The sequence below is a fragment of the Podarcis muralis genome, chromosome 8 (assembly GCF_964188315.1).
Source record: "Podarcis muralis chromosome 8, rPodMur119.hap1.1, whole genome shotgun sequence".
Classification (NCBI taxonomy): domain Eukaryota; kingdom Metazoa; phylum Chordata; class Lepidosauria; order Squamata; family Lacertidae; genus Podarcis; species Podarcis muralis.
This window is the reverse complement of record NC_135662.1, coordinates 66216000-66243930: the sequence shown is the minus strand read 5'-3', so window position 1 is coordinate 66243930 and position 27931 is coordinate 66216000. Positions and strand designations below refer to the sequence as shown.

General features: G+C 39.6%; 1 protein-coding gene across 2 annotated transcripts in view; it reads left to right on the top strand.

Annotated features, from left to right (window-relative positions):
• Nucleotides 1-27931, top strand: part of GMDS (GDP-mannose 4,6-dehydratase) — a 285325-nt gene that overhangs the window by 7969 nt on the left and 249425 nt on the right. For both annotated transcript variants that reach the window (XM_077933314.1, XM_028737854.2), the window contains exons 2-4: nucleotides 22449-22493; nucleotides 24435-24522; nucleotides 25718-25827. In XM_077933314.1, coding sequence (XP_077789440.1) covers nucleotides 22449-22493; nucleotides 24435-24522; nucleotides 25718-25827 — 243 coding nt within the window. The remainder of the gene's footprint in view (nucleotides 1-22448; nucleotides 22494-24434; nucleotides 24523-25717; nucleotides 25828-27931) is intronic.

Sequence of the window (27931 nt, the reverse complement as noted above, 5' to 3'; positions counted from 1 at the left end):
CACAACCAGAGGGACCGCTTTTGTGCGTGCGTGCGCGGCAGCAGACCGCTTATGCGCATGCGCACAGAGCAGTAGAGCACTTCTGCGCATGCATGCACAGTGAGACACTTCCGGGTTTGCTGCTATCGCACCCCAAAGTTTATGTTACCCGAGGGTAACATAAGCCGAGGTGCTACTGTATATTATACCAAGCTGTTGGTGTCACTGCAGATGATGATGATATAATTTTATTATTTATAACCCGGCTGGGTTTATGATCTGGCTGGGTTGTCCCAGATCACTGAAGCCACTCAGATAACTGAAATTCAGTTCATATCTTAATTTTCTGGTGATCTGTGAATGGAGAAATGCCGAGGCAAAAAAGTTTGGCGAGGCCATTATTTATCTACCGGGCTTAAATTTGATGTTTCCTTTTCACTAGTGTGGAGAATCTTACTTGTAATTTCTTTTGAAAATAAGTCAAGAATAGGTATTCAAGGTTTAAAGGTAAAGGTAAAGGTACCCCTGCCCGTACGGGCCAGTCTTGCCAGACTCTAGGGTTGTGCGCCCATCTCACTCAAGAGGCCGGGGGCCAGCGCTGTCCGGAGACACTTCCGGGTCACGTGGCCAGCGTGACATCGCTGCTCTGGCGAGCCAGAGCCGCACACGGAAACGCCGTTTACCTTCCCGCTAGTAAGTGGTCCCTATTTATCTACTTGCACCCGGGGGTGCTTTCGAACTGCTAGGTTGGCAGGCGCTGGGACCGAACAACGGGAGCGCACCCCGCCGCGGGGATTCGAACCGCCGACCTTTCGATCGGCAAGCCCTAGGCGCTGAGGCTTTTAGCCACAGCGCCACCCGCGTCCCAGATATTCAAGGTTTAGTGTAGTGTTAATATAAAATGAAGTATTATTTTCTGTTGCAAGAGCAGTGTCTCTGTTGACTCCGGTATAATGGGCCATTTGGAGTGGCTACTTATCTGTGAACACACAAAGGTTATTGTGATTTTTAGTAGAGCAAATATTGATACCATTTACTTTGAGGGCAATCATATACACCAGTTTTTAATGGGAATGAGTTTCTTATGTAAATGACTGCTTTTTTGAGTTAGGAAAATGATAGAAGGGTTTAATATATTTCTGAAATCTCTGCCATTTTTTGACATTTGTACAACTACTGTGCTAGGTGGAAACCAGAGCTTTTATGCCTGACTTCCTGTAATTGAGTTACTCTAGACAAATTTCCACTAGGCTTTGTACAATAAGTATACTATTGAATTATTGTGTGTGTGTTTTAAATACTTATTTTCTTTACTTTCTCACTTCTCAATTGTGTTTTGTATGTGCTAAGAATGTCCAAATCTAACCAATCTTGTAGCAAGGGCATCTTTTTATTTTCTAATGCATCTTCTTTTTTCTTTTCTTTTTTTTTACTGTAAAAAAATGAAACTCTTTTAACAGAAAATTAATCCTATATTATTTAAGTAACAAAATAAAATGCACAATGAACTAGGTGTTGTAGCCAAAGATTTGGCTGGTTAGAATAAGAGCAGTTTAGTAGTGATGGAACTGCTCCATCATATTTATGTGTTAACTGATTTCTTTTTATCCTTTTAAAGCAGATCTCTAAGTCGTTGCAAATGTGTTTTGGTAGTGCCTAAAGTATGGCTGGGGAACCTGTGGTCCTCCAGATGTTGTTGGACTTAAAACTTTTATCATTTCTGACCACTGGCCATGATGATTGGAGTTGCAGTCCAACAAATCTAGAGGGCACAAAGTAAATGTCGAAGAGGCCATAAATGCAACTTTCTTTGCAATAAAAGTAGTTTATTACTAATACTTGAAATATTTCAAATGAACAAGAAGGAACTGCACGTGCCTTGCATGCTATCTTAATATGCTTTTCCCTCTTGAAGGAATGAATATATTCTTCACAATTCATTTACGAAAAGTTGAAAATAATTTTCCCCCCCAGATATTTAGAAAATAGGGGAGAAAGTTATCATTTCTTCCCTCTTTCCTGATTTCCTAAACACCTTTCAAGTTTACTTCAGTTAAGAAAGAGATCTCTCCTTAGTTTACTTAAGCATCAAATTTCTTTATTGCTATATAGGAGGCATAGGCAAACCTGGCCCTCCAGATGTTTTGGGACTACAACTCCCATCATCCCTAGCTAACAGGACCAGTGGTCAGGGATGATGGGAATTGTAGTCCCAAAACATCTGGAGGGCCAAGTTTGCCTATGCCTGGTATATAGGTTCAGCCACATGCCAGTAAACTGATCCCTGTCCAGCCACTTTTTAGAAGCAGTCAATGATTTATCATCTTATTCCATTGGATAGACCACCAACAGCTGCTGTTTAAACAACCACAGGTTTGGGGGTAGATTTAGGCATAGAGAACCAGTCTTGTGGGTGTGCTGTCCACTGACCATATCCCAGGAAGCTTTAAGAATTTGTGCTGCTTGATCCAATCTGTCACTCACTTGATGCCCAGCTATAGTCCTTCCTGGAGAGAGAAGGCTTAGCAACTGTGATCCATGCTCTAATAACTTCTCCTCTGAATAATTGCAGAGTGTTTCTATATGGGGCTTCCATTCAAGGAGGTGTGGAATTCAGCTGCAAGGGTACTTACAGGTGTGACTGTGAGAGCTCGCATAACACCTGTTCTGAGGGAACTTCACTGCCTGCCTGTCGACTTTTAGGCCCTAGTCAAGGTCTTGGTCTTTGAAATATAAAGCCCTAAGCCGCTGTGGTCCTGTATACCAGACAAATCACCTCACCCCACACAGACCAAAACAGAAAAAGCATTCACTCATAGGGTCTCTGTTAACAATTCAGCCACCCTCAGAGGTTTGAGGAGTGGCAGCATGTGGAAGAGCCTTCTTAGTAGTGGCTCCCAAGTTATAAAATTTTCCTTGGTTGTGTGTCCTGCACATACTTTGTACACATTTCTGTGGTGTGCCAAGATGCAACTTTTCACCCAGGCTGAAATGGGGAGAGATGGAAGTGAATTTTCCCTTTTGTATCTGACACTGTATTTTCTTTTAGGTTTGTGTGTAATATTTTTGTTTTTTAAGACTAATTTTATTCTTACTGTGTCCAGTCTTGAGATTTTGGGAAAGGGCTGGGAACCAATATAACAAAGAAAGAAATATTATTTTGAGGGACTATATCTGCAATACTGCCACATATTAAGGAAAATATATAGTTAACATTTAAAGTTTTAGGTTAGGTGGGGTTGTTTGTTTGTTTGTTTGTTTTGTAAACAACTGTACTTGCTATGTGTTAGATATAACCTATATTTTAAATAGAAATGGGAGGAATGTTCCTTAATTTGGTGTCTAGACAGGGGAGATACACTTCCTTTTATGAAACTTGATTTCTTTAAAACTGGTTTAGAGTTGCTCAGGTATGCTGGATACAGAACTGCTACAGTTACTTCAGTGTTTTCCTGGAGTGCTAATGAATCTCGGTACTTTTTAAACAATATGCTATATAACATCATCTAGCTTCTGCAGTGTGGTGAGATGAAAGGTAGGATTCAAGTCAAAGGTGGATTTCTTGCTGGTTTGTATATAATGGATGATGTGTGTGTGTGTGTGTGTGTGTGTGTGTGTGTTAACTATTTTAGGAAACTCATGTTGATATGGGTGAGTCTGTACTAGCCACGAATTGGAAGCCTGCCCTCTGGAAGGAAGACTACCAGGTTTTGAGAGTTTGATTACAAATATTGTTTGTTACCGAAGGGTGTCTTACAAACATATGGTGAAAGAAGGGCATAGTCATGTTTAATTCTTACATTTGAGTATCTAAGGCTACAGATTGTGACTATTCTTTTTTGCTTGTGGAAGGAATACTTTATGCACTTCTTTTACTCTGTCTTGCTTTACTCTTTTCTCATATTTGTTCCAAGTTTAAGGTTTCTCTGTGATTGCTGTGACTCTGCACCACTTAATTTCGGTTTTGACTTTAGACACAAGGAATCTAAAAATAAGCACGAAAAATAGTTTCTCTTTTACATTAGATTTGATGGCACATTAACATTTCTCAGCGAATACTTTTTTTGTTTGTTTCAGCGTTCTGAAAATTGAGGTGTGCATTAGATTCTATGGCGCATTAGACTCGAGTAAATACAGTATTTGAATAGAAACTGTTAATGCTTTGTGGCAAGGCAACATATTAGCTCATTACAATTTTTGGTGATAGGGTTCAAAATTGTGTCCTTTATTCTGAAATCCAGAGCTGGTGTAGGTATGTATGTTTGTAGCCTATGAAGTCTGCAAACAATTTATCTCACAAGTCTCTATACAATATGAGAAGGAAAGAACTTTTGTATTCCAGTTTCTTCATCAGTGAATTAGTTCTTAAATGCAGCTAATTGCTCTCATCTCAAAATCTAGACACCCCTGTTTTGGATTATGAGTTCAGAAATAGTTGTGCATATTCTATCAGAGGAGGACCAGATGCTTTTAAAAAGTACTTTACCTATGGCTTCTCCCTTCCAAAGTAATTGAGGGAGAGCAAAGTTGTCTGTTACTGGCTGACTGGCAACCATGGAAAAATGAAGGACATCTAGTAAAATGTTGTTAGGGTTGTAACTTAAAGCAAAGTATGTGGTTTTGGGTGAAAAACATGGGGGAAACATATTTGCCTGTTTGCCTTTTTTCAGTTTTGAATTCTATGTGCTTAAGTGGTTGTTACAAACTAATTCCCATCTATCCTGCTTTCCCCCTTACCTATAAGGTTTCACTGAGACTCCAGGACTTTAGTTAATTTGCTTCTGTGTTCACCACAAAATTGTAATATGTACTAGATGCTGACCTGTTGTATGATGCATACATGGCATCTTGTAAGGAGGGAAAACAGCAAATGTTTCTCTTGGCTTGATTATTTCTTGAAGATTTCATTGAGAGACCCAAAAGAAGCTCTTCACCTGATTTAAAATACAGGTGGAGAAAACACATCTTAATTGGTGAAGAAAATAAGTTATTAACTGCCCATCTATAGAGTTGTTGTGTCTGATTCAGAGTGTTTGCATATCTTTAGGAATTTACAAGCAAATGTTCTGCCAGGACAGACTTTTCTGTCCCTGATAGTACTGATGGTGAAGACACATCTGATGAAGAAGGCCAGTCTCACTTCATTCCATGCAATTTCTGGAGATACGAATCATTTCAGCTGGTACCTGACACCTTCTATTTCTAGGTAGTTAGTAAATATTTTGAAGACTTCCACCAGGCTGTTTGATTTCTCAAAGGAGGAAGAAATCATGATAATTACTCTCATTCTCATAATTTATTTGTAACTTCTCAAATATTGTCTTATCCAGACAAACAGTAAAGAAGGTACCACTTTGGATGGTATTGAAAGCCACTGAGCAAAATCATTGACAAATGAAAATATGTATTAATCTATTATTAACCTCTCAATCAAATCAATCAATCAATTATTAACCTCTTTTCAATGTGACAATTGATTTTACAAAGGTTATTGTTAGCCGCCCTGAGCCTGGCTTCGGCTGGGGAGGCCAGGATATAAATAAAAATTATTATTATTATCACCGAGTAATTTGCTGCTATTAACACTAGTCAAGAAGAAAAGAAAGGGGGGGGGGTAGACTCTGGGTTAGCTAGTATTAACCCACATGCAATGAAATATATTTTCATGAGGCTCAGTCAACCTTATGTCTATTACTATAAAAGCAAGTTATTTTAAACTACTTTAACAATTGTATATGACTTCCCTATCAGTTAAGTCAAATATATCTAAGCAAAGATAAGGGTAAGAGGTGTGGGCAGTGGTTGACTTTATTGATATATAGAAGAATAAGAAAAAGCCCAATTCTCAGTCTTCTGGAAGAGGATGTAACTTGTGTTATAAACCAATGGAATTTCTATAACCATGAATGATTTGATTACATTTATTTACACATCATTTTTGCCCCTTGCCCTTCTTCCAGTAGGAGCACCCATAGGTCTAACAAAGTAAAGAAAATACAAGTCAAACATCAATATAAGTATCAAAGTTTAGAAATTTATCCTATATCATTTTTAAAAGCCTCATCAAACTGTTTCAAATCATCATCAGGAAGCACTATACCAGAACTAACCAACACTCAAATAAGAGGCAAATGCCTGGGTAAATAAAATGTTAACAAGGTACACTGTAAGAAAAGAGAACTTGTCTGGAATTTGCAAACTACAGCTAAACTTTTAGTAGCTCAGAGAGGTGTGTCAGTCACTGACTCTTAAAGTCACTGAATAAAATTTGGAAAGTGTTAATAAATATAGGATATTTTCTTTGATATAAATTTATATCCATGTGACTGCCAAAGCCTCCAGGGTTGTTGGTTGGTGTCATTTGTTGGTTGATTTACCCTGTCATATTAATTATATCAGTATCAATTTATGTCATAACTGTCTAAGTGTGATTACCATATTGGCCCAAATATAAGCTGCACCTTTAAAATCAAAGGGGAAAAAGACAATACCCGAATATGAGCTGCTCCCTTAAAATTCCACAGGCATTCACACCCATTCAGTTTTACCATATGTCTGCTTCAGCGGCGATATCGTAAAAGCCATTTTTTGTGAGGTCGCAAATTTAAGCCGCACTTTAACTTTTCACGGTTGGAATTTGGAAAAAAGTGAGGCTTATATTCAGGCCAATACGGTATGTTGTATAATCATATTTATGTATTTGTGTAACTTCTGTTTGTTTTGTAGTAATTAAAAGCTAGAGCTGTTGATAAATCAAATATGGCTGGAAGGATGAATTTGGAAACTTGCTTTTTTTAACCTGGTTCCCCCCCCAAAAAAAAATTAAAAAAAATTGGGGCTGATTGTTCAAAACAAGCCAACTTCAAATTACTGGTTATGGAACTGGCTTGTTGAGATTAACTATTGTTAAATGATGCTCCCTGGTTTGGTTAAAGCAACAAGCTGAGGTTAACTAAAAGTGAAAGCAAATGCTTCAAACTTCATTTGGTTTGTGATAAGCAATTAAGAAAGTACTGAAAAGTTTCACGGTCCTCTTCTAAGCCACAGGAGAGGAAGAAAGGAGGCATGTGCAAGCTCAGGAGAAGGCTAGGCATTTTCAGGTAGTACCTAACCATGGTATGTTGCATCCAACTATAGCTACTGTGCCAATCTCCCAGTACATTGCAATCAACTCAAGTTGTCTGTTGCAAAACTGGGCTTGTAGCCAGACTGGCTACAAGGAACTGGATAATTAATGCCCTTCAAGAATTCCTGAAGCTCAGCCTGCCGCAGTACACTTGACTATGTTTTCTATGAAAGGGATATTGAAAGTTGAGTGCATATTTTCAGGATTTGGGTTTAAGAGGGGATCCTGTTTGAATCTAAATGTGCCTTTTCCCTTGGCAGAAGTGTTCTTGCTATCACAGAAGAGTGGTTGTCAACCTGTGTGAGGAAAAATGAGCCCAAATTGAGCGAAGTTCTGACTGGCACTGCATAATCTCTTGTGTATGTCTTTGCACAACTGTTTTGTGAATTTATTTGAGCATCATCATTTTTCTAATTCGGGTTCACAACTCCAATGTGGTGGTATTGCACTGAAAGAACTATTGTGCAACAGTTTACACAGCAGCACTAATGCAGCTTTCTTCTTCAGATTGGAACTATTAACTACCTTTCAGTCAGCCCCTCAACTTCCAACATAAAGTAGTACCTCGGGTTAAGAACTTAATTCATTCTGGAGGTCCATTCGTAACCTGAAACTGTTCTTAACCTGAGGTACCACTTTAGCTAATGGGGCCTCCCGCTGCCGCCATGCCGCCGCTGCACAATTTCTGTTTTCATCCTGAAGCAAAGTTCTTAACCCAGGTACTATTTCTGGGTTAACAGAGTCTGTAACCTGAAGCGTCTATAACCTGAAGCATCTGTAACCCGAGGTGCCACTGTAATAGGCCTCCATGTGATGCCCACATGTTTAAATTTATTTATTGTTTACAGGCTGTAGTGGAGATTTGGTCCTGTATTTAACTTGCCTAACATTGAGCAAAAGACAAAAAAAAAGTGGCTGAAGGCTGGATTTCAATAATGTACTACAGTATTCTAAGAAATTACTTAATCATATACTGGTTATTTATATCATTGTTCTTAGAGACAGCCCTTCTTAAATACCCTTTTACACTAAGCTTAATAGGAAGCAAGTTCTTTTGAAATCAGGGCTTTTCTTTAGTGTAATGCCCATTATCAATTTTTGCAGGCCTGTTGACCACTATAGGCGAAGGCACTCGATGTGTTCTCTTGGCAACAGGAGAACAATTTATATTTAGCATTTTGAACTGTATCCAGTCTTTTGAGGCATGGTATAATTCACATGCCCTTAAGAGAGAATAATTTTATGTTTTACATCTTGGATATGAGAGCTCATTTCTTTAAGAAATATATCACTAATACTATTTCTGTTTACATGGGATAGGTATTGAAGGCCAAGAAGGAAGGTTTATGGTCAGATTTATCACACAGATCGCGAGAGGTGGTAATATCCAGCGCTTACTGTGAAACACTTAGATTCACAATGTAGCTTTTGAAACAGTCCATCCGTAGTGTAACCAGTATCCTCCAGCAGGTTTCCAGAAGCAAATGAAATGTTGCTTTATTACCACAGTATTGCTGAATTTTACTAGGTGTGAATTCTGTAATGTCAAATTGCCACCTGGAAGGGTAGAGGTGAGATCCTGTTCAAGAATATATACTGAATACCTCTGCAGTGAAACAAACATGCCACCAGATGGCTCAAGAATATAGGTCGGGAAATGTTGGAAAGCTCGCTTTCCACTTTGTATTATTGTATCATTCTTTAAATATTTGAACCATTATAGAAACTATTGTTTTCCACAATATGTTTTATTATACTACACCATTTGAAAACCAAGTTATTTTACATTTTCAGTTCATTTTTCCTGCACAACCTATAAGCCGCAGGTGGGTGGGGGGACTAAATTAAAACCTATGCATGAAGATCTGTTGTGACTGGACTGAAATCTTGATGTGAATGTGTAAGACAAAAAATAAACTAAGCCCAGTCTTCAAAAACGATGGTGGTTTTTGGGTAGTTGTGCAATGATACCCATTGGTTAACCTGAATAAACATCACAACTCTGCCTAAAATCCTTGATTTGATTTTTAGCCTTGGCCTTGACCACATCAGATATTGGTAACCAACTCATCAAAGCCATATCCGAACAGAAATCATTCTACCAATGCTGTCCATTTGAGGACCAACTAATATGGTTTCTAAATATGACAGTTGTCTGGTTCCCATAATAACAGTTTGCAAAATGACCTCAAAATCACTCATTCTTGTATTTTTCTTTCTGATGATGGCTGGATTTCCTGACTTAATTTTTCACTTTGAGAGAGGAGGAAGACTTTGCAGGCACACACACACACACACAAATCTAAATTCCCACCACAAGTGGTTTTTTAAAAGCTTCCTTACGAAAGCGTTGAATATCTTTGAAATGTAAGATAAAAATGTCCAAAGCTATATGTAGCTGCAGAAGAATAAAATAGTTGCTCTTTGCCCATGGACAATCCAGCCTGAACCCGAGGAGACCCAAGGCATGGAAACCTTTTCCTTTGTTCTAGGATGGAAGACCTTTGTTCTAGAAGACCTTCTATTTATTTATTTCATTTATGTATTTAAAAACTGCCAACTCGTTAAGAAGGAGCACGGTGGCTTACAAAAGAACCATTATTATAAAAAAATAGATTGCAGAACAAATGAACAACACCTGGATCAAATTAATTCTCTTAAAATGCTTGGTGAAACAGAAACACTTTCAGCAGGCAGTGGCGTATCAGAACTTTGAGTGCCTGTCTGATTTGAGTGGGAACTTCCAGCTTTCACTCTGTTTTAGTTTCCAGTTGGTTTAATGTATGTCCTTTTCTTGTTTTGAGTTGCTTTTTATAAAAGAAAGAAGTAAGTCAAATGAAAGTAATAACAGTGTTCCAAAGCACTGGCACTTAAAGCATTAGTTTAGAAATGAATTAGTCTGAATGTTTTAAGTAGTTTTTTTAAACTGATAATTTTATTGTATTATTCTTTTCGTAAACCACTTGACTGTTTTTCACAGGTGGTATGTACGCTTTATGAAATAAATAAACAAATATGAAATCACTGGGGTGCAGTCAAGGTGGATGCTCCAGATGATCGCAGCGATCTGGTTGGTGTAAACAGGAACAGGCAGTCCTTCAGCTAGGCTGGTCGTGACTGTTTGGGGCATTACACACTAACAATAAAGCCTTTAACTTGGCTTGATGCTGTGTAGGCAGCCAGAGTTTTTAGCAAACTTCGTAGCACCAATGTTACTGATATGTTCATAAGCTATTTTATAGTTTGTAAATACCACTTGTGACGACTTTTTCTTGAGAGGGGATTATATAAATACATGGATTCTTTTTTTAAAAAAACAAGCTTATTTTCAAAGGGTAAGGTATACCTTTCTATCTGGTCTACAACAGTGTAGATTTTTTGTGAAGTTATACAGGTGGCAGGCACTGTTACTAACCAAAGCACATCAACCTGCTATATATTATTTTTGCTCTACTTTACCTAGTTGGTGCATGGGGCTAGGACTTGAGAAGTCATGGATTCAGATCCCTGTACAGCAAAGTATATTGAGCCACTCACTGTCTACCAGCCTAACCAGGGTTGTTGTGATGGTAAAAGAATATTGCAGTAGGGGGAACTATATATGTCACTATATATGGAAGAGGGATGGGATAGAAATCTAACTCATAAAATAGCTATTATTTGTATGAGTTGTGTGCCGTTGCTTGGGAAAGCGCACGAACAGCCGAAGTCTCTTTTAATATTATCAAATGATTGAAGTACATTGCTTGACTTGAAGCATATGAATGGTTCTGGTGGTTTCCAAGATAGACATCTGCCAAAGTATGTTTCTAAGTTATTGGCTGCTTCAACTACTTTCCAGGTGTGGAATGTATGGAAAGTCATCGGTGCAACTGAATAGAAAAGTGTAGTTTGGTTTTGTCATCAGATATTAGAGGATTTACACTTCTCTGTGTCAGCATATGTGACAAGTCTTGTTGCTGTTTGGCTAGCTTGCAAATCTGTGCAGATTATTCACATCCAGAGAACTGCAAAAAAAGGTTGCCTTGAAAATGTCTGTGGTCCTACTTACATTCTGATGTTTTTCCATTAATATCCTAAACTGGTGTAGTTAACATTGCTCATAAGTTTAATTTTAAGCTTGCCTTCTGGTTCATGGAAAGTTAATTTCCAGCTATTTCCAGACCTTTGTGATTGGTAAATATTTTTAACCATAGCATTCAGAAATTGTTGTTTTCCTTGCTGCCAGATATTTCATACCACAATGCAACTTTTCTGTTATTAAACAGCAAGAAAGTAATCTTTCTTAGCAGGATCATAACTGAAGTAGTACACATTTTTCTCGTTAACATAGACTTCTTAACATCACATACTACATTCAGCTGGGAGATGTGGCTCCTGCTGTATATCTCTTAGATGAAATGTGCCTTTAAAATGCCTTTTGGCATTTTTAATGTCATGGACCTAGAATTCTGATCTTAACATTGATCAAACTTTCATGATGAATTAATCTATAATTATAATACAGAATGCGTTAACCTGTTAATATTTTTAAGTAAGGTTGTGAACAAGGATATTAAGTAATATCACCAATTACGAGCATTCTAGTATACCTAGCAAATCCAATTTAAAATAGTTCTAACATTTGACAGTGTTGCAAAACTTCATACAATGCCTCGTGGAATAAATGAATTCCTTGTACAATTCCGTTGAGAGATGATGATGCCTTCCAACATATTTTGATTGCTTTACCCTGCTAAGTAAACTGGATAGACTCACAGCCTGTGGATTGTTTGCCATTTGAACAATTTATTTTCCGCTCTTTGAGAATGCTGAAACTACATACCTCCTGTAACTGCTTTGTGTCTGAAGAGGTCCACTGATAAAATTTATTAATGGAATTCCAGACAATGAGCAAGTGGATAGGAGAGCAAGAGGTTGGACTTGTAAAACAATTTATTACCAAGCAAAGGGTGGTCTTCTGTCAAGGGTAAGGAAAGCTAACTTGTTAAACCACATAACTGAGTAACTGGGGATCTAAAAACCCTATAGATTAAACAGAGAAGCTATGTCAGTAAATTTCAGTATAAAAGCCAGAGAACAACGCAGTTAAACATGTTGGTAGCTGTTCACTCCAAGCCCTAGTCACTAGTGCATTAGAATTTGTTGTTCCTCAGTACTTTTCCTTCTTTTTGTGGTCTGCTAATATTTTGCAGCTTTTCAGGTCTGTATCCTAAGTGCCTAGGACACAAGTGGCACTGTGGGTTAAACCACAGAGCCTAGGGCTTGCTGATCAGAAGGTCGGCAGTTCGAATCCCTGTGACAGGGTGAGCTCCCGTTGTTCGTTTCCTGCTCCTGCCAACCTAGCAGTTCGAAAGCACATCAAAGTGCATGTAGATAAATAGGTACCGCTCCGGCGGGAAGGTAAATGGTGTTTCCGTGCGCTGCTCTGGATCGTCAGAAGCGGCTTAGTCATGCTGGCCACATGACCTGGAAGCTGTATGCCTGCTCCCTCGGCCAATAAAGCAAGATGAGCGCCGCAACCCAGAGTCGGCCACGACTGGACCTAATGGTCAGGGGTCCCTTTACCTTTACCTATTCTAAGTGCCTAGTCAGGGATCTGAAGAGCCCTTCGGGTGCTCATAGGGGCTTCTGCATGTGCTCCAGGTTTCCACATTAGTTCCCTGACTGCATCATCATCTCATGCTGTGTGGCAGTGGTTTCCTAACAACTCTTAAGTTCGTGGACAAGCAGTTGGAAAGCGTAGGCCCAGCAGTGGGGAACATTCAGCCTGCAGGCTTAATTAGACATGCCAAGTCTCTCCATTTGGCCCATGAGGCTGTCTAGCTCAAGCCACCCTAACCTTTCCTACAGCTGATCTTGTATATGATAGCTGGGTCAAAAGGGGGGTTGAAAAATCAGCTGATCTGCAGTGCTTGCAAAGTGCTGTACTTTCCCCCTTGTAGTTTGCTTTCAGCCCACACAGGCAAAGTGGCACCAGGTGATATACAGGTGGGCATGCTTGCCTATCTGTCAAACATGGCCCCAGTGTAGGTGGTCTGTGGTCAAGAGGAGTCTCAGCCACCTTGCTACATGCATATAGGTTGCACACATAATTCAGGTTCTATAGCACAGCCTCTCCCATTCATGCCTGTCATCAGAGTCTGTAAAGCTCAGAGTTGTTGTATTAAACTAGTTTTATTTATCACATATAGCATCATAGAATCATAGAGTTGGAAGGGACCTGAGGGTCATCTAGTCCAGTCCCCTGCAATGCAACTAAACCGAACTAAACTAAAGCATCCATAACAGATGACCATCCAACCTCTGCTTAATAACCTCCAAAGAAGGAGAGTCCATCACCTTCCGAGGGAGTCTGCTCCATTGTCAGATAGCTCTTACTGTCAGGAAGTTCTTCCTGATGTTTAGAACAGAACCTACTTTATTGTAACTTGAACCCATTGGTTCAGGTCTATCCTCCAGAGCAGAAGAAAACAAGCTTGCTCTATTTTCCATGTGACAGTCCTTCATATTTGAAGATGACTATCATATCACTTCTCAGTATCCTCATTCCCAGGTTAAACATACCCAACTCCCTTAACTTCCTCATCAGGCTTAGTTTCTTGATCATCTTGGTTGCCCTCCTCTGCACACATTCCAGCTTTTCAATATTGTTCTTAAATCATGGCTTCCAGAACTGGACACAGTACTCCAGGTGTGGTCTGACCAAGGCAGAATAGAATGGTACTATTACTTCCCTTGATCTGGACACTAGACTTCTGATGATGCAGCCTAGAATAGCATCACCTTTTTTTGCTGCTGCATCACACAGTTGACTCATGTTAAGCTTATGGTTTTTATGACTCCTAGACCCTTTTCACATGTACTATTGGTAAACCAGGTGTCCATCAACTTATATTTGTTCAGTTGGTTATTCTTGCCTAAGTGTGGAAGCTGACATTTGTTCCTATTGAAATTCATTTTGTTAATTTTGGCCCAGTTCTCCAATTTGTTAAGGTCGTATTGAATCTCAGTTCTGTCTTCTGCACTATTAGCTACTTCCTCCTCGTTTGGTGTCATCTGCAAATTTGATTAGCACCCCCTCAATTCCTTTATCCAAGTCATTTATAAAGACGTTGAACAACAAGGGGCCTTGTCACTTTTTTCCAGGATGCTGAGGAACCATTTGTGAGCACTCTTTGGTCAGTCAACCAGCTTTATGAGACAGACAGGCATTTCTTTTGCGTCCTTTTAGTGCCTGTGCAGTAGTCAGGGTAGTTTACAATTTTTAGCAGCATAAACTTAAAACTCTCAAAATCTTGCTGCAACCAAAGGACTTTTGTCCACAGACAGTTTGTCCACAGACAGTTTTTCCAGGTCATGTGGCCAGTATGACTAAGCCGCTTCTGGCGAAACCAGAGCAGCGCACAAAAACGCCGTTTACCTTCCCTCCGGAGCGGTACCTATTTATCTACTTGCACTTTGATGTGCTTTCAAACTGCTAGGTTGGCAGAAGCTGGGACAGAGCAATGGGAGCTCACCCCATCATGGGGATTCAAACCGCCGACCTTCCAATCGGCAAGCCCTAGGCCAAAACCCGTTGCCAAAAGGCCAACAAGGGTGAGCCAAGGTGGACATCCCTAGAGTGGAAGTGCCACAGTCTAAGAGCTGAGAAGGATCTGCCTCAGGTAATTGTTTACCGTTGCTCTGTGTAATGTATGCAGCAGGACCTTGAAGCCGAGCCTTTTTATATATGGGAAAGTTCACAGTAGGGACCTTGATATACAGTGGTGCCTCGCAAGACGAAATTAATTCGTTCTGCGAGTTTTTTCGTCTTGCAAACTTTTCGTCTTGCGAAGCACCACTGTATTAAGTCTGCAGTAATTTTAAGAAGTGGCCCCAACATTCTCCAGCAGGCTACCACACCGCGTGCTATGAGTTGCTCCTCAAAGTCAAGTCGCAACTGCACCTCTAATGCACCCTGGGTATTAACGGTTTTAAGAAAAAGGAAACAAACTTGCAAGACGTTTTCATCTTGCAAAGCAAGCCCATAGGGAAATTCGTCTTGCGAAGCAACTCAAAAAACCAAAAACCCTTTCGTCTTGTGAGTTTTTCATCTTGCGAGGCATTCGTCTTGCGAGGTACCACTGTATCCCGAACCCTTTCAGGGCAGGGCTAGCCAATGTGATGCCCTCCAGATACTGCACTACAGTTCCCATCATCCTTGATGATTGGCCATGTCGTCCAGGCCTGATGTAGTTAGTAGCCATACAGCATCTGGAAGGCAACCTGTTGGCTCAACCCAGGAGGGTTTTTTTTTATCCGGAACTCACTGGGACTCAGTTCTGACACCTTTCAAGTGGACGCCATTGCCATTCCAAGAGAATGAGGGAGGTGCTCATGGTGAATTCCAGCACCTCTTTTTCTAGAAAAATATCACTGGCTAAACCTAATTTGGTGTTTTAGAGATCAAAACCAGCAGAGTCCAGTGGCACCGAGAGGGACTTTTCCCTCGCAAGAATTCATCTTGTTTTGTAGCTGTTAGGTTCACAGGTGTATTGAATGTCAAACCCATTCTCTCACAACTGAGGAAATAAGATGTTTCCTTTGAAAAACTGAGGGAGTAGTTGGTGAAATGTCTCCAAAATGAATTCTAGACTGCTGATTGAGTTTGCTAACACAGGACATCCCCCTACCCTTTAATTACTTTCAGCCAGAAGAGGAAACCCAGCTTTCCTTTTAGAGCCATTCCAATAGACACACTAAATAGTTTCCACAAATACAATTCAGCCCTTTAAATAATCTTGCATCTTTATTTAGAATAGAATAGCATCTCCACTAATGTATTGGAGATCCTGCCTTTGAGTCTAAACAATTGTTTATGCATGTGTAGAAATAATTGCCTTGTGTAGAAGTAATTACTAGTGTGAGAGATTTGCACAATATAAATCCAAATTAAAATTTTAATCAAATTTATCATTGTATTCCCTAATCAAGCTGATAATGTGTTTTAATATAAAGCAGCTTAATTTTTTTAAGTACATTTAAATTAACTTTCATATTGTTTCCATCTTGGATTGAGAAGGTGTTATTTTGTTGCAGAAACAGAGGTGTCGCATGAACTTGAAGCCAATTTTTTTCCCTGAGGGACACATCAATAAACGAATACTGCCTTAGTAGGTGTAATAAGACATGTTCCAGGTCATGAGCTACCACTGGTGAAGAAAAGCAGTATAAAACCACACAAACACAGCACTTTTATATGTTTTCTTTCTATATTAGGGAGATGTTGACATGCGTAAATGAGGTCATATAATGAATATGAATCCTCATCTTTATCAAGTAACTAATTTTGCATTGGAATTGTAAAACATGGCAGAATGTGCATGTGACTCTTGTGATAGTACTTCAGAAGTCTTTTTTTAAAATTTAAATATTGAACAATACCTTTATGCATTAACTTTATACATATTTTCTAAGATCTCATGTATAAATTACCAGACTATTGTGAAAGCCATTCCACTGATTCCCAGACTGCTCCTGTATCAACACCTGTGGACGTTATGTGAGTTAGGCCACTGGGGTTCAGACTCTAGGCTGTTTCCAGCGAAATAAAGATATAAAAATAAAATAAGTGAATAACCATAATAAAATTGACAACAGGTTTACTCAGCAGCCATAGGCCTTTCAGAAGAGGGGATTGGTTTTTGCTTCATGCTAATGTTACCAACTTTATATTATTGTTACCTACATGAAGAAAGACTTGGCTGTGATCATACTAAATCCACCACGACCAACTGGCGAGAGCATTTCGGATGTCCTACTTCACAGATATTATGAGTGATATTCAATTAGGTTTCACGCAAAGTAAATCCATGACTTTCAATGGCTGTACTCTGAGTAAAAAGGAGTTGAATACAGTGTGCTTGCAGCTTCTGTAAGGGCTGTGTTCATGGGAGTTGCACGTAAAGGCAAAGTTGTGCAAAGTCAGAATGACCTCTTGAACTGTCCCCTGAGATCTGGCGAGATTGTTGTTGTCCGAGATCTCCCATGAGTCTCCAGAGCTCAGTAAGCAAGGCAGAGGGCGTAAAAAGCTCTTTTTGTACAGGGTTTTCCCTTTGTGGATAGCCCTGGGAGCTATGCAGAGCCTAGTAAGTAAACCTTTCTATTTATTTATTTTTTGCGATCCACATAAAGATATGATTGTGTAAGTAAAACCAGCATAAGTTGTAATCCCACTGTCCCACCTTGTATTAGTGACATACTCATAGTAATTATTTATGACATTAGAATAGGTTCACCTTTATAATGCAGTAATGTTACAATATCCATTTACTAAAATAATTAGCAAATCTGAGAAAAATAAATAAATAGGTGAGCAAGACAATGAAAAAACAAAGGATCTAATGCCTCAATAAGTATAAGTTGGCTGAAATTAACCAGCAACTGATATCCTCAAGTAGAGGTACCTTAATTTGTTTTAAGAATACACATGAGTTTACCAGAAATTACATTTTAAAATAATTTATATTTTCAATCTTCACAGTTACGAAATATAAATGTCATAATCCATTTTGGCTATGGCTGCAAGATAACCTCAGTGAACACATACACAATTTGGTATACATAGGGGTATAGTTTAAAACATTCCCAGAATAGTTCTTTTCAAAACCATAACTTACAGGTTGCATTGAGCTATGAACTACAACTACTTCACATTTTTACTTGTCAATGGTATTCTAGGTGCTGGACGAACAAAGGAGCTATTTAAAAGCTTTTTCACAATGGAACCATTAAGAATGATAGAAGTCACATATTTTTTAATGAACGGTGTGCTATAGTACTTGGAGTTTTCTTTTCACAGCCTGATTATGACTACATTTGACTTGCGTGTGGGACACTAAGCACATTTGGCTGATCTTTTTATATACAATTTAATTTCTTTGAATAACTATTTGTGTTGGGGTTTAGTTCTTTTGATTTGTGTGTGTGTGTGAGTGGTTTCTTAAAAACACCAACCTGTCTTGTACTCCACCAACTATTCAAACACTAAATGATCCACTGTTGAAAGAATAAATAATTTAAGCCCAAGAACAATGTCACGGTCTTACTCATTCAACCTTACAAATCCCCTAAGCAAAACAAATTGCAAATTAGCTCAGAAAGAAACATTTGGGTTTCGCTTTGGTTTTTCTTTAAAAAGGGTTTTATTTAAACAAGACAGACAAAAGGAGAAAGATCATCCTGGTACAACACAGTGCAGGACGGAGTGGCTGGATGGCATATAGTTGATGGCAAAAAGTGGTCTTAAGTAAGTCAAGCAGGTAAAACAAACTTGTATTTTGTGGCAACCTGTAGCAGACAGTAGTGTTATGGTAATGTAGGAGGGAAGGTTCTGTTAGGTGGTGCTGTCTGCTGATTCTTGCATTAATTTGCCAGTTGGTGTTTGGTATTAGAGAAGTGTGTGGAGGGTATGGGAAACTTATGAGAGAGGGTAACTGAAAGAATAAGAACATGTTATGACGCTGTGGCATCTTGCATTTTCTTCCTTGGCATTCAGTTGAAGTAGTTCTCTGCAATCTTTGAACTGATCACCCTAGCCATACACTTTTGCCACCTGTCCTTCACCTTTCAGGCCTCCTTCCCAGCTTCCCAGCTAACAGTTTTAGAAAGCCGCATGGGAGTCATTCTAAAATTAGGGTAAGTACTGACTTCAGTTTGCATACCCCAAGAAATGCAATAAGACCACCACCACCAGCAGCAGCTGGTACTTCCAGAAGGCTTGGGAAGAAACTTGCCCTCATTGCCCTTCCTGACATGTGCTTTTTGCTGTTGTAAGCCTCCTCTGGAGTAAGGCTAAAGGAGCCAGCTGTATGTCATCTAGCCTGGTGAGAAGATACCTCCCCTCTGAACTGCATTTAAGCCAGGCTCCTTGGAGTATAGCAAGACTAGTACCAGAAACGTGGTTGTCAGTTAATGCTTGTTTTGCTATATATATACAGTGGTACCTCGGGTTAAGTACTTAATTCGTTCCGGAGGTCCGTTCTTAACCTGAAACTGTTCTTAACCTGAAGCACCACTTTAGCTAATGGGGCCTCCTGCTGCTGCCGCGCCGCCAGAGCACGATTTCTGTTCTCATCCTGAAGCAAAGTTCTTAACCTGAGGTATTATTTCTGGGTTAGCAGAGTCTGTAACCTGAAGCGTATGTAATCTGAAGCATATGTAACCCAAGGTACTACTGTATGTGCTTAAGCTCAGTTTGCTGCTGCTTCTATTTTTGAAATACTGTATAGAGTTTATTCTGTGTTTGCCAAATTGTTGGTTTTTGTCATTTTTTAATTTGCTTACGTGTTTTGTATTCTGTTTCTCTTATTTCCAGTGCTTTGTATTTTGATGTGTTGCTTGTTTGCTGTAAGCTGCTTTGGACACAGCTCATTGTAGAAAAGTGGCAAATCAATCAATCAATCAATCAATCAATCAATCAATCAGGAAGGTTGACTGGGATGCCCAAGGGGTTGGGGAGCAATATGTTCATACAAAGCAAGGTTCCTGTTGCTTTTGTCCTTCATCTCTAGTTTGCCTCCTTTGAGTAACTGGCCACAAAGGAGTAGATCAAGCCTTGATGTTGGGGAAAGGGGTTGTTTTCTTTCCCAGGAGAACAGCCTAGTAGAGCCCTCCAGCTTCTGCAGAAATCACAAGGGAAAGATCATGCTTTTAGTACCACGTAATGAAAACACACATATAAGCTCCACACTAAAGTGTTAGGAAAAATTTACACTGAAATACTGGCGAGTTTTCATGAGGATTTTTTTTTTAAAATCACAAATCACTTCAAAACATGGAGAACTGAATTTAAGGTTGAAAAAATTTAAAGCTGAGAGAACCAAAATTGACTAATACTTCTGATTTGCTTTAGGCTTTCTAACCCAAAAGCTAACTATAGTGATTAAAATCATCATTATTCTGTCTCCGGGCATCCAAACCAATTGGATTTTTTAAAAAACAACAACATATTTACTGAGTGTAGGTGAGTTTCTGTACAAATGCCTTACACCATAATCCTTTGCATGTCTACTCAAAAGTAAGTCCTAGTGAGTTCAATATGGCTTGTTTCCAGGTACAGGATTACAGTTTTGGATTGTGTGGATGATCTTTTAAGAGTGTGATTCTGCAGACACTTCTGAGTAGGCATGCATGAGATTGTACTGTAAATGTACATTATTATAATGTTACATTAATATCTCTCGTGACTTTCAGTTGTATGGTCTGAAAGTCTAGAAATAAAGTAAATTGTAAACTTGGACTGACAGTTTAATCAGCCTTCTGAGTGTGATGTTCATTGACCACTACCTCACTGAAAGAAAAGAGGGAAGTGGGACAAGTGGATTATGATAATGTATCTTGAAGTAAGCCTTTTGCTAGCGTGCATTGTGTGAGATTACTGGACAGCCAAATTAGCAGTACTATGCTGGAATCAAAAAGCAGTAGCTTCTGGCGGTGGCTTGTTTCCCATTCATTGTCATGTCATGTTCTATCACTTGATAGACCTGGAAAGGAAATGCAAAGGAAGTGAATGCCACTGCTAGTTCGAAATGTTCCAGTGTGGCTGGAAAGTTTGAGAAACAGCCCTAGTGAGAAGAACAAGACCTTATTGACAGGGTTCAGTTGTACTTGGATCTGTTTCTCATCAACGTTACGACTAATCGGGATCCTCCGCTCTTCGTTTGGGATTTTACTTTCATCTCTGGATTTTAATGTGTTAAGCAACCAAGGCGGAGCAGTACAACAGCGTTTTCTTCCTTTCTTTTTTAATTGAGTGAATGGTAACATATTTATATTTCCCCCCTTCCTTTTCCCTGACTTCATGGTAGTCCTGGTTTGTTATTGCCAAGCTAAACCAGGGTTGTAATCAGATTTTGCCTGACTCAAAGTATCCCCACATGTAGCAGAGTAAATGTTTATATGCCAATACTTTTGTTTTCTCTCTCCACGTTAGTTTACAGAAACCTAGAAAGCAATATTTGTGTCAAGAGTCTTAAGAAAAGCTGAGAAGATTGGAAATCACATATGTGCGCCGTGCCCTGTCACTTGGATTTATGCATTTCCTCATCAGTGCTGCAGTGAATGTTCCATGGGCACTGTTTTATAGCAAGGAGGAATAGAATCGTAGAATCGTAGAATTGTAGAGTTGGAAGGGACCAACCCTCTCAAAGTTGCTGAACTACATCTCCCATCATCTCTGACCATTGGCATGCTGGCTTGTGCTGATGGGAGTTGGAACATAATAACAACTGGAGGATATGGTTTCTCCAACCCCTACTTCAGAGTCCCATAATGCATTTCAAGTTCCAAGTGAACACAGTGACTTAGGGAACCACTTTTGCCTTCACCCTTTGCATGTGTGGATTTTGTTCAGCGTCCCGAAATTTTTAAGAAATAGGTGGATATATCCCATGGAAACCTGATGGTACTTTGGCGCGTTCAGTGTTTTAAGTCAGGTTGACGGGTTATTTCATTGTTTCCTTCTGGTTTCTGTCTGTGAAAAATGAAGAATAGTTGGAAGGAGGGAGTGCAAGTGAAAATAAATTATACCCTTCGGTGAATTCACCCCCGCTGCGAACTAATTCACAGTTCATGTTTTAATATTCTCTCTATCTTTCCCCCTCTCTCTTCCTCCCTCCCTCTCAATATTTGCTTGGCAAACTGTCAGTTGGCCTCCATAATCACAACTTGTTGGCTTATATTTCTAGCTGTAAGAACATTCACACAGCCCCTGGTACGCAGGATAGTCATTTGTGCTTTTGGAGTCTGTTTCCCAGCGCTAGTTGGTATTCCTCTCTCCTTTTGTAATTTCCCCCTTTATAAGTGCAGGAGGGGAAATCCCAGGCTGCATTAAAAAAAAAAAAAGTGGATTAGCTCCATGTTATATGTTTAAGTTTATAAAACATGTATACTCCTATGAAATGTGATATAAACTGACCCTATGGCCTTGGAAATGGCCTTGGAATTTTTTTTAACAGACAGTTAAAAGCAATATGACAGTAAATGGACAAAGAGAACAAACGAGTTCTGTTGTAAGGCACATTTGAAAAAAATACTGGAGGGGAAAAAAGAGAATTTAAAATATGAAACAGAAAAGAATGATTTATGAGTTGACATGTTAAGTTGCTCTTCTTGGTGTATGCTATGCCAAGGATTTATATGCAAATACTTGTATTTAACTGGACATTAAATATATGCTGTTAGTCACCAGTTCAGTATTGATTTACAATATTCTTAAGGCCTTAGGGAGCTTCTAACCACCATGTACAGATGCAATGGTTCTAACATTTCCATAACGTTTTCCTATCTTTATTCTTTTCAGGATGGCTCATACTTGGCCGAGTTCCTGCTGGAAAAGGGCTATGAGGTGAGTGACTCGTCTTGGTGACTGACTGCAGACTCATGGAATAATTTGGAAAGGGCTTCCTTGCTGCTGTCCCTCTCTGCATATGTTTTCCACTCAGCCTTAGATAACAAATCAAAAGTTTAGAGAAGAATGTGCAACATGGTCTGTAATCATGCCAGCTTATTGTGCTATTTATCAAAGACTGTCCAATGGTGGAATCCCTTTAGTCCTCAGGGTATAGCTGTTTTTTGCACACTTCCTCCTGTTCAGATAAACAGCAGCCTGTGCAAGGTAAGGCTGCTGAACATTATTGCGCGTGTTGTGATGCAATGTATAAAATTTAAAAAGGGAGGAAAACCTGGAATAGCTACTTTTTTGTGGGAAAATGGATTTCATGCTCAATCCCCCCCCCCCCGTTTCTGCAGAAAACAACCTACAGAGCCACCTCTGAAAGAAGTTGTTTACTCTTGGTTATGTTCTTCAGAGTTGGACTGTAGTAGGTTGAGCTCCTTGCAGGACGCGGGTGGCGCTGTGGGTTAAACCACAGAGCCTAGGGCTTGCCGATCAGAAGGTTGGCGGTTCGAATCCCCGCGACGGGGTAAGCTCCCGTTGCTCAGTCCCCGCTCCTGCCAACCTAGCAGTTCGAAAGCACATCAGAGTGCAAGTAGATAAATAGGTACCACTCCGGCGGGAAGGTAAACGGCGTTTCTGTGTGCTGCTCTGGTTCGTCAGAAGTGGCTTAGTCATGCTGGCCACATGACCCGGAAGCTGTACACCTGCTCCCTCAGCCAATAAAGCAAGATGAGTGCCGCAACCCCAGAGTCGGCCACGACTGGACCTAATGGTCAGGGGTCCCTTTACCTTTACCTTTAAGTTGAGCTCCATTTGCACAGTCCTGTAATGTCAGAACTTTTGCAGAGCTGCCGCCTTCTGATGAACAGTGTAGAACTGTGATGTTGCATAGCACTTCTATGGGAAACATTTACAGCTCGCAAGACCAGACATACCATTTTTTAAAAGCACATGTGACTCATTAATGCAGGCAGGACCATGCTGTACTCTGTTCCTGAAAGGTCCACCTGGAGTATTTGTCTAATTGTGTTCCTCTCATCCTTCACAACTTCTTTAGTAGCGCCTTTCTTGAAGTGTCATTGGTTTTTCTCTACTGCTGTGACTTTCCTATACTCCACTTTCCCTATTTGTTTTCATGTTTTCCCTAGTGAGCCACTTCTTTGTACTATACCTAGCACACTAGCACAAAAATAAAAATTGCATATAAGTGCTGGGGGCTGCAGTTTAAATACATATTTTCTATTTCATCTCCACACTCATTAGCTGGTCTTTAAAATTCTAATCCTCAAATTTTAGCATTATTTTCTCTAACAGGCTTATTATTCTATCCAACTGTAATTTTGTCTAATTTACATTTTTATTCACAATGCTGTCTAAAATATCCCTGTCTTCAATTCTGTTTTGCCCCATATCTTTCTGGTTAGATTCACCAGAAATTGGTAAGCTGGGCAGAAGAGGGGAAGGGCATGCTTGAGCTCACTGCATGTTCTTGTTCCACGGTTTGTTATAGCAGAAATGTTATGTTGTGAGGGTTGTGTGTATGTGCTTGTGTGTGTGGCTGGTTTGAAAATATGAAGCATAAATGCACTATATTTTATACTTGTTGCTATAGTGTGCCATCTGATATTTTGATTATGAGACTGTGTTAACAAGAAGAAATAATGCAAAATGCTACACTAATCCCATCTGAATTTAATGCTGTGGCATTTGGGTTTGGTTTGACAAAATAACTGAAAAATTATGTCCTCTCACTGTCCCCAGCTGTGATCTTTCTAGTTGTCATCGTAGTATAACAATTCCTTTGTTCTTTTTAAGGACATATAGTTGTTATGGCCAACAACTTACTTTCTATATTACCTATAAAAATATTCACTAAGTATTTTATTACAGGTGCATGGAATTGTTCGTAGGTCTAGCTCTTTTAATACAGGACGGATTGAACATCTTTACAAGAACCCACAGGCTCACACAGAAGGAAGTAAGACTTTACTTACTGTTGGGATAGAGGGTAAGAGGGAGAAATGGGTGTGTTTTTGTTTGTATCAACAATGTTGTCTGGCTGGAAAGTTGTACAAGATTGTATCAGTGTGGAAAGTTAGCCATGGTGACTGATGTGTAAATATTTTCTGGTGAGGCTTAGAATTTTTTTTGCAAATATAATTTGTTTGGGTCACATTTTGACCCTGTTGCATAAAATGACTTTCAAGGACAGCAAGGTTACTTAACTGAAGTGTCTTAACAGTATATTGCAAAGTAATTTTCATGCTTGGCGAAGAACAAGTTCAGATGTTCTTCTTGGTCATGCAGATGACGCTGTCTGTCTTCACGTGATCCCAGACACTGGCCAGTAGAAACGTCTCAGTCACCTCAACAAACAGGCTGCTGACGAATGTAGTTGCTGAAACTAGCCATACAGTTAAAGAATAAGTATGTTTTAATTCAGCCTTTAACTTTCAAAGGCTGATTTAAAACATTCTACAGTATTTATTCCTTACCTGAGTTACCCATATGCATGGTCACATATACAAATTGTTATGTGAGTCAGTTGGTTTATAACAAGCAAAAGTAGTGATTTCAGAAGTACTGATTTTCATGTTTTTTAAAAGGTATGGTAAGCTTTTTTTAAAAAAACTTAATATTTTTTGAACATCTGACATGGCATTTGTATGTATGTAAGAAACCTATAGTTCTTTTGAGTAGTTTACTCTTTTTTTATCAGATAGCTGGCCAGTAGAACATCTAATACTTTTATCTAATATGGCTTTTAAAGCACATTTATTATAGCTTGTAAGTTTACTACATACTGTACAAGGGATGGATTAAATGGCAACATTCATGTTCAGTTTTGTTTATGTGAGGCGTTACCTGAAGACAGACCATATAACTTGTGTGACCAAGAAAATAATGTTTGAACTAGAGTTCAGTCAGCTGTGAAGATCATTGTGCAAGATCTTATTGGAAATAAGAGATCTATTGCTTTCATGACTACAGCTTAAAATACTTACTAAACTGTGCCTCTCTCTTTTTTAAAACACCAGTGGAATCTGGTTATAATAAACATATTTTTAAATAATGAATTAAGATTATTGGGACACCTCACATTAAACACCATACTGTATTAATGTGTGCATCAAATCTCTATTATCCTAACTATGTTCTTTTGTCTTCTGAAGACATGAAGTTACATTATGGCGATCTCACAGATAGTACTTGCCTAGTGAAGATAATTAATCAAGTGAAACCCACTGAAATTTACAATCTTGGAGCTCAGAGCCATGTCAAAGTAAGTAGCATGCGTCAGCTAGGATTTTTCTAATCGTGGCAAACAAGCGGAGACTTTGTGAAAAGTTAGCAACTTGTGTACTTTGAAATTTGTCTCTACTCTTTCTGTAATCATCCTTTTTCTCACAAAGTCTTCCAGCGGTTTTCAAAATTATACAACTGTTAAATAAATCATCACTTTTCCCAATATTCTGTTCTTGCTCCAGCTTCACTGCCATCACTTGTTTTTTCTGCACACGTCCTCGCATTTCTCTCCTCTGCTCCCAATATGTGGGAATGTGTCCATGTTCATGCATGGAGATGCATTCGCTGCACATTTTGAAATCATGTCTTTTTCTTAAATGCATTTTTACATTATCACAAGGCAGCCTGGCTCACATGGTGAGTTGCCGATTGCAGTGCTCATTTTGCTTGCATTTCTTCTCTGTCCTCTCTCCAAGTGTATCAGGGGTTGTGTAGAACGTCAGCAAAGTTTACCAGTTGTGTTCTTTTCTGTTTTGCCTGCACACAGTCATCATCTGCTGCTGTTCATCCTCCAACACGTGTGCATAGCAGCACATCAACTTTCCTTGAGGTTTGGGGTTGTTGTTTTTTTGGCCTTTTCATTAACTGAGAGGGGCTATAAATAAGCAAACCAAGAATTTTGCAATTCTCCTGAGTTTCTACCATTATGTAGTAGGTTCAGTTCAGCACTCCCTGCTCCCTCACCAGCGTGGATCCATTTTACTATTTATAGAACAATTACAAAATCTGGTTATTTTTGGCAACAAGCTATATGGGTCAACTTATTGCCCATTTTAGCTTTGTGTAGGTATCTCAGGATGCCTGGAAGGAGATATCCCCAATGATTTTAAGTTAATGAATGATAATTTTACGTTTTAGGTTGAATTGTATACACTGTTGGTTGCAAATGTAATGTGGGGGGTTCCTTAAGTTTGGTACCTCTTCAGATTGATGCAGGTTGTGTGCTGGCATTTTGTTGCTCTAAATAAAGATTTTTCTGTCTAGTTTATTTTATTTATTTATTTATTTCTAGGAAACCAACACAAATTAAAATGGGTTATTAGACTGAACCTATTGAAATCCAGGGACGCGGGTGGTGCTGTGGTTTAAACCACAGAGACTAGGACTTGCTGATCAGAAGGTCGGCGGTTCAAACCCCCGCGACGGGGTGAGCTTCCGTTGCTCGGTCCCTGCTCCTGCCAACCTAGCAGTTCGAAAGCACATCAAAGTGCAAGTAGATAAATAGGTACCGCTCCGGCGGGAAGGTAAAGGGCGTTTCCGTGTGCTGCTCTGGTTCACCAGAAGCGGCTTAGTCATGCTGGCCACATGACCCGGAAGCTGTACGCCGGCTCTCTCAGCCAGTAAAGTGAGATGAGCGCCGCAGCCCCAGAGTCGGTCACGACTGGACCTAATAGTCAGGGGTCCCTTTACCTTTACCTTTTATTGAAGTCCAGGAAACATGGGCAATGTTCTTCTTAATCATAAATAAAAAGGATTTGACTTCTAGGATAGATTTAGGAGTACACATTGTCCATCTTTAACTCTATGGATTAGCATGAACAAGCAAACGTGCTGGTAAAAGAAATAGAAGATTATGACCATTTCACTCCTTCCCTGGTCCTGCTGCTGCCATGTTATTGGTTTGGCTTAGAATTACAGCTTTACCTGGGCTTGTGACTACTCCTGCTCCAGAAAAGCCACAAGCTGTAACTAAGGTTTGTTTTGGCTAACCACTCATGGTTTGTTGCCGTCTGTGGGGAAACAAACCGCATGCCCGTGCTCAGATGTCATTCTAACTTGACAGCATGGCAACAACCAAAACTGGAGGCTGGCATGAAACAAGCCTTTTCTAACGGTGTACCAGCATGCTTGTTTGTTCACACCTAGCCATGGTTTGGCTGAGAACAGAGAGAGCCAGAATATATAATCATGGGAGTTGTAGTCCCAAAACATCTGGAGGGCCGAGTTTGCCTATGCCTGCTAAACACTGCTGGTGGCATGAAGCAATGCTAGACCATAATTCCAACAGCTGGCTGAGGAGAGAAGGCTGAGGAGAATGTGCAGTGCAAGTTTTCCCATGGCGAAGTCCACGCAGGATGCAT